The sequence below is a fragment of the Sturnira hondurensis genome, unplaced genomic scaffold (genome assembly GCF_014824575.4).
Source record: "Sturnira hondurensis isolate 20B ecotype Veracruz unplaced genomic scaffold, ASM1482457v3 Scaffold0017436, whole genome shotgun sequence".
Taxonomy (NCBI): domain Eukaryota; kingdom Metazoa; phylum Chordata; class Mammalia; order Chiroptera; family Phyllostomidae; genus Sturnira; species Sturnira hondurensis.
In genome coordinates this window covers 90,411-98,489 of record NW_028090067.1, presented here as the reverse complement: position 1 = coordinate 98,489, position 8,079 = coordinate 90,411, and the positions used below count along the sequence as shown (strand labels likewise).

Sequence of the window (8,079 nt, the reverse complement as noted above, 5' to 3'; positions counted from 1 at the left end):
TTCTGTTTTTGATATTTCATTGTGGGTGTACAGAAATGCCTTCAATTTCTGAATATTGACTTTGTATCCCACTATTTTGCCAAATCACTTATTAAGTAGAATAGTTTCTGGTGTAATCTACATGGTTTTCTATGTACACTATTATGTCATTTGCAAACAATGACAGTTTTATGTCTTCTTTTCCAATTTAGATGCTTTTTTTTTCTTTTTCTTGTCTGATGACTGTGGCTAGGACTTCCAAGACTATGTTGAATAAAAGTGGTGAAAGAGAACACCCTTGTTTTGTTCCTGATCTTAGTAGGAAAGCTTTTCATTTTTGACCATTGAGTACAATATTGGCTGTATGTTTCTCATATATGGCCTTTAGTATGTAGAGGAATGCTCCCTGTACTCCCACTTTGCTGAGTATTTTTATCAGAAATGTGTGCTATTCCTTATTGAGTGCTTTTTCTCCACGTAGTAATATGATCATGTGATTTTTGTCTTCTGTTTTGTTTATATGAAGTATTATGTTTATTGATTTATGAATATTGTACTGTCTTGCATTCCTGGGATGAATCACAATACCAGATGTCAAACTATATTATAAGCCCACTGTAATCAAAACAGTCTGGTACTGGCGTAAGGACAAACATATTGATCAATGGAGCAAATCGGAGAGCCCAGAAATAAACCCATGTCCCTATGGTCAATTAATATGTAACAAAGAAAGCAGAAGCATAAAATAAAGTGAAAATAGCCTCTTCAACAAATGATATTGAAAGATCTGAACAGCTACATGCAAAATAAGGAAACTTGACCACCAACTTACACCATACACAAAAATAAAATTGAGACATTTTTGCCCTTTTTGGACACTGATTGCACATTTTTCCATTAAAATTTCATTATCAAAAAAAATCAAGATGGATAAAAGACTTAAGTATAAGTCATGTACCATAAAATTCCTAGAGGAGAACATAAGCAAGAAAACTTCAGATATTACACACTGAAATATTTTCCCTGATATGTCACCTAGAACAAGGGATATAAAGGAAAGACTAAACAAATGGGACTACATCAAATTAAAATGCTTCTGCACAGCTAAAGGAAATGTCAGAAAAATGAAAAGGGAACCAACTATATGGGAAAATATATTTTTCAATGATATCTTGGAAAACTGTTTGATCTTCAAAATATATAAAGAACTTATATAGCTCAACACCAGGAAGACAAACAATCCATTTAAAAAATGGGCAAAAGATATGAACAGACACTTTTCCAAGGAAGAGATAGAAAGGGTTCAGAGACATATGAAAGAATGCTCAACATCACTAGCCATCAGAAAGATGCAAATTAAAGCCACAATGAGATATAACCTCACACAGGTGAGAATGGCCATCATAAACAAATCAACAAACAACAAGTGCTGGAGAGGTTGTGGAGAAAAGGGAACCCAGGTGCACTGTAGGTGAGAATGCAGACAGGGGCAGCCACTGTAGAAAACAGTGTGGAATTTCCTAAAAAAAGAACTGCATTTTGGTCCAGTGATACTATTGCTGAGTTAATACACTAAAAATCCTGAAACACCATTTCAAAAGAACTTATGCACCCTAGTGTTCCCAGTAGTACTATTTATAATAGCGAGCTGCTGAAAACAGCCTTAAGTGCCCTTCAGTAAATGAGTAGATCAAGACACTGTGGTACATTTACACAACGGAATACTATGCAACAGAATGGAGGAAGGGAATCCTGTCCCTTACAACAGCATAGATAGAACTGGAGAGCTTTATGGTAAGTAAAATAAGTCAGGCAGTGAAAAACAAATACTGTATGATCTCACCTATAAGTGGAACCTAATCAACAAACAAATAAGTGAGCAAAATAGAACCAGGAACATGGAAATAAAGTATAAACCGACAGTGACCAGAAGTGGCCAGGGAGGGGCTTAACATGGAAAGAAGTAGAAAGGTCAAATCAAGGAACCTGTATAAAGGACCCATTGTCAAGGATAATATAATGGGTAGGAGGACCCATTGCCAAGGACAATGGGTAGGAGGACTCAATGTGGAAAAGGAGGGTTGGGCAGGCAGGGGAAAATTAAGGAAGACAAATGGGGACAACTTTAATTGAGTGACAATAAAAAATAAAATATCTTTAAAAATTTTTAAAAGAACAATTAATATGATTTTAGACACTAATGAAATTGCCTTAGAAAAATGCCACAATGATATTTTGAGGAAACTCATTTTGAAGAGCAACTCTTTAAAAACTTGTTATTTGACATTCACTATTGTTTTGGACATTTAGGCCAGTGGGTCTGGGTTCCATCTGACACCCTGCATGGTTATTAGAATATTGTTGATGATATTCTCTATGTTGTACTTTGCATTTCTGACTGGTTTTATAAGTAGAAGTTTAGAAAACAAATTGAGATAAAAAAATTTAAATGTATAAGCTTTTAAGCTATTGTTCATTTTCATACATAGGTAACCATTTTTTACCACTCTTTATCGAAAAAAAATGAGATGTTTGTCAATTAACTTACTTGCTTTTTTAAATGAATTTTTAGTTTTGTTTTGTTTTGTTTTTACTTTATTTTTATTGATTTGAGAGAGTAAAAGAGAGAGTGAGAGAGCAATCAATATATTGCTCCACTGTATTTATCCCTTCATTGGTTGCTTTTGTGATGTGCCTTGATGGGAGATATAACCGTCTCTCTACACATGCTTGATTGATGGGGAAAATGTGCACATTGTAGAAGAAACAACAATGGTCCAGTAAACAAAGTGGCAGTGGGGATTTGAGAGCTGATTTTAAAGTTAAGAGCACTCCCCTCCACAAACACAAACATGTCAAACAGCAGAGTGGGGAAGCCATAGGGACTTGAGGTTTCTGAATAATTTTAAAGAATCATTGGCTGTCAATTAAACTATGCATATACAGGGGAATCTCTAGCAAACCAGGCTAAGAGTAAAATAAATGAGAATTTTAAATAATGAGTAAGCACACCTCAAAAGATAATATTCTACTGTAATGTTTTACTGAAGTTGCAAAAATAATTTTAAAATAATGCAAAGAAACTAAAAAATATCTTCCATAATCAGGAGAGTCAGTCAATAATAGATCTAACCTACGGAGATAAGATTTGGGATTTATTATGAAAACATTTTATAGTGATTATTATAAATATATATTTCCATGAAAATTATTTTATTTAAACAGCTATATTCAAATAACTATATGAGAGTATGGTGGCAGTGACAGAAAAATTAGAGAAATAAAAATGGTATGAATGAGTTAAAAATTCTTAGTTGAAAATGCATTATCTACATTAAAAATTCAATACATTTACATAAATTTTGAGATGCAGAAGAAGGAATTAATGAAATAAAGAGGGTGTAATAGAAATGGTTAATTCCTGGGGGTAGAAAGGGAGAGAAAAATGTACAGAGACCTTTAGAACTTTACCAGTATAACCGATATAAGTATACAATAAATATTGCCTGAGACTAAAGAGATAGAAAAACACAAAAAATAACTTCTGAGACAAATGAATGAACAACTTCTTAAATTTTATGTTAAAATATATAGACCCATGTACATAAAATAGTTTATGTTGAAGAGATCATACGCCATGGTTATGCTGCAGCAATTAGGTAACGATGGAGAAAAGGACACACTTCACCCCTACCACACAGCCTCACAAACACAGCATCACAAAAATATAAATCCTCAAAGTATTACAGACCTAAATATGAAAGTCCATCAATAAAGAAAAAAGGTAAACCATAAAGAGTAATGTGGTAGGTTATCTTCATAAACTTCAACTAACTTCTGTAATACGTAGAAAATAATCATGAACACCCAAAATAAGGTATTGGATTATGGTAACATTCATAAATTACAGTCATTAAAAGACTCCAATATGAGAAGAAAAATGTAATGAACAGTCAGAAAAGACTTTGCATCATACAAATTCAAAAAAAGAACTTATATCCAAAATGTAACTTCTAAGAAGGAAAACAATAGGTAACACACAGGAGAAATGGTTAAGAGACACGTACAGGCACAGATTCTCATGATAGAGAATTTCATAATAATTAGTGTTCTGAAATATGTGTTCAATGTATCACTAATCAGAAAAACACCTATTAATGTCATCATGATACTTTTATATAATGATCAGAATTAATGGCATTAAAATTCCTGGCAGTACTAAGTTTGGATCATGGAACTATTGAATAAAATGTGTATTTACACAACAAACTAGAAACTGCTGGGATAATTTTTAAAATTCATCATATACATATATTTATGAGCCTGTCATATTAATCTATGTGAAAAGGACAATTAATTATAATTATACACATATATAATTATAATAACTATACTTATATATCATTATCTTATTATAAACATAGCATGTGTTTATTATGTACAAATAATACATATAATATTTTATACATTATTCATACATAATATAAATTATTTTAAATACAATATAATATTTTGGAAAATACATACATAAAATTGTTATTAAATAATTATATATAATACCTAAATATAAAAAAACAACTATTTCTAAGTAGAATAGGTTGTAAAAGTCATGTATATATTATATACCAGTGAAAATTAACAAACTACAGGTAAATACAATAACATGGATAAATTGCAAAAATATCCTCTGGAAGTGAATGGAGAAACATAAAATAATAGGGACAATTATAATCAAACAACAATAAAAAATACATAACAAATGATTCCCATTACATAAAGTTCAAAATTAAGCAAAGACAATTTGTGATATAAAATCTGAGAAAGTGGTTGGGTGAAGAGAGAGAAGAAGCTATGAGAGACTGCACAGGAGTGGACTGGCAACATCTACTTCATGATCTCATTTGTAATTACATAGGATTTTTCATTTGTAATATACACGAACATGGTATTTTTAGTTTCCATGATGAAGGTAACATTAAGTGACAAATTTGCTTTAGAAAAAAAAGAGGATTTATAGAAGCATAGTGATCTAGGGAAATTAAGACCTGGAAACATCAAATGCACATTAATGGCATAAAATATCAATAAAATATTTTACTATTTATCATGCTTTTTAAAAATTTTCTACACTTTTATTGTTCAATTAAATATTTTTGAGTCAAACAATATTAACATCTTTAAAACAAATAAACTATAAATTCAAACAAATATGAATGAATTCTATTAAAAATATAAAATAAATTAAGCTTTTAAATAAAATGTTGGAAACATTAAAAATCTTACCATTTCTTCTTCATTATCTATATACAGCAGGTTAGAGTTCTTAGAAGCACAGGCCATCAAACTGTCCTTCCATGTTTTTTGTTCAATGCTGATGTAATAGCAGTTGTTGGAATATGTAAACCACTCTGGTGGACATCGACCACAATGATATGCTGAGGAAAGATTATGCATTGTCATCCAAGAACAATATGAATTTTAAAATGAAAATTAATTTCAGCACCTGCATAGATATAGACACGTCTGTACCTAGCACGTGTATGTACCCTCACAGATTGGTACATATAAAGCAAAATGCACTCACACACACTCACACAGACTCACACAGAAGGGTCAGCTTCTCAGTCCCTAATTTATGTGCCCATAACAAGCAAACACACAAACAAAAATATCCACTTTCTATATGTCCTGAATGTCTATAAATGAAACTACATTTTTAGAAACCAAAATTGTCTTTGAGCCAATTGACAACAATGGAAATAATTATTTTAAATGTAGATTTCTTCACATTTTTGCATAAGAAAAGCAGTCTTTTGTACTCATTATTTATATACATTTATTGCCCAGTATTATAATTTTTTGTTCCCATGACCAAAAAAGCTATGAATTTTTACTATGTTAGAGACAAAGCATGAACTGCACTAATATCAGAATGAAGAGAATAATCATATACCTTTTCTGGATCCCTGTTATTGAAGAAGAATTATTCTGCACCAGTGTTATCTTAACTAAAAAAACAAGTAATTATTGTAAAAAATTAATGTTTATCTAAATAAATCATTATACATTTATTTCTTATTTTGAAATATGGTATAATGCCCAGCATTAATTCCATCTAGAATAAAAATGATTTTACCAAGAAAAATTAACGAAGCCATGAAAATTTAAGGGAAAAGATTTCAAAACCCATGACAACTAAGCTTCACCAACTTGTCCAGTATTTGGGTTAACCATACAAACAATTAATTTGTGTGTCTCAATAAAGTATCCTAAAGAGTGCTTTTAATTATAATATGAATATATATATGCACACATGGGATATATACATATATATATTTATAAATTAGTTTTTAAGATTGTTCTGTTTATACCTTGGAAAAATTCAGAACTTAGTTCAGAATTTTTAACTTAGTCTAAAGGCACACTTTAAAATGAGAGTTCTATTGTATAATATTATAAAGAGTTTAGAGGCACTGATAAGTATAAAAGTAAAAAATTTCATATAATCTTACAATAATTTACTTACAGTAAATAACTGCAATTGTTACTACAATGGACATAAAGACAAGGCATAGGATCCCAGTAATGAGCTTCTCTGGAGGTGATGGAGATGCTGCAGGGAGGGAAACGGAAACACTGAGAAAGGAGGGATGGAGACAATTATTTGGACAATTTACACACAGAGAATCATATCCATTAAACTTGGACCCCAAACCATATCCACCACTGTAATCTTCCTCTCAGAATATACCGTTACATTTTCACTAAATATAACGCTCTATGAGTTACTTGTCGAAGACTACAACTTACAACAATGGCTGAATTAAATGAGTCTTCAGCTTTCATCTGAGAATACCATATTCCAACTTCAAGCTGTAATCCTTAAAATGAAAAAAAACATGTGAGCTTATCTCCTACTCTTTCCCACACCTCTCCACCCAGCTACACATCCCAGAACAGTTACACTGTGTCTAATGAATGTGTTACCTTTGCAGTCGTCAATCTTGTCACTCCCTCGAAGATCCTGAGAAGCATTTTGAAGATTTAATTCTGCATAGGTTAGTTCCCACTCAGTTCCCAGAATGGTGCCTTTAGTGCCCTTAGGTTTTGTGTGCTGTCTCTTCACGTCCTTTACCCAATTCAGTTTTGCATAGGTTACTCTTTGGTCAGTCATCTCTGCAGCTGAGTGGTGGCCAAGACTGTGTTCTACAACATGTGTGCTAATGAATAAATGGCACAGGCACTGAAGAGGTCCCTCACAGTGACACTGGGCTGGGTAGGGGGTGAGTATCAGGCTCATTTCCCAGTTGAAGAATTTAATGTTCTGGTTCTAAATTCCTGAGACCTTTAAACAAGTGTTTCACGGTAGACTCAATTTTTACGATGTTCTACATTTGACAACGTATAATTAGTTTGAATAATAAAAGGAAATAAATTAATGAGGAAAAATCACTTTCACAAATAATAACATCCTCATTAATTTAAAGTCAGATTTCACGGCAATATTTTAACACCATTAGAATGCTAGTATTAAAAATAAAGTGCTGTATTAGAAAATAGAGACAATATAATAAATTTAAAATTTAATAATGATTAAAGACTAAGTGCTCTAAAGATGAGGTTATAGTCATGTTGGCATATACAGTAATTTTCTGAACTAAATTAATTTTATTTAGTGACATACATTTATATTAAAGAGGATGAGTTGTTTTCAGATTTTCTTTTATTGTGAATGTTTGATAAATTATTACAAATAAAAAATATTTCTTATGTCAAAAAAAACTTAGTCACACAAAATTTATTCAAAACCTAAACAGTGTTGACAAAACAACAACAATAAAATTTTTAAATAGTTATATTACACAAGAAATTGGCAAATGAGTTTATGACGAAGATATAAAACCATAAAATACTTAAATAATGTGTAGATAACCGTGTTCACATTTATATTAGAACACTGTTGTTTCAAACTTCCAAAAAGGTCCTACGGATGGTAAAGCCAGTGAGGGCACTTTCGGTGGTGTGAGCCATAGCAATGAATCAAATAGTGGAATTTAGCAGTTCACTCAAGGGGCTTTGGGCCAATGAGTTCTAGAATTA

The 8,079-nt window shown here is 31.5% G+C and overlaps 1 protein-coding gene across 1 annotated transcript; it reads right to left on the bottom strand.

The window, feature by feature from the left end:
- Positions 1–3,091: 3,091 nt before the first annotated feature.
- LOC119002416 (NKG2-A/NKG2-B type II integral membrane protein-like) lies at positions 3,092–7,256 on the bottom strand. Its single transcript, XM_037068340.1, has 5 exons — positions 6,967–7,256; positions 6,506–6,592; positions 5,936–5,987; positions 5,263–5,416; positions 3,092–3,112 (listed from the first exon to the last, which is right to left on the bottom strand). Exons 1-5 carry the CDS (start codon positions 7,151–7,153, stop codon positions 3,092–3,094), a joined length of 501 nt encoding a protein of 166 aa, XP_036924235.1. The 5' UTR covers positions 7,154–7,256.
- Positions 7,257–8,079: the final 823 nt, after the last annotated feature.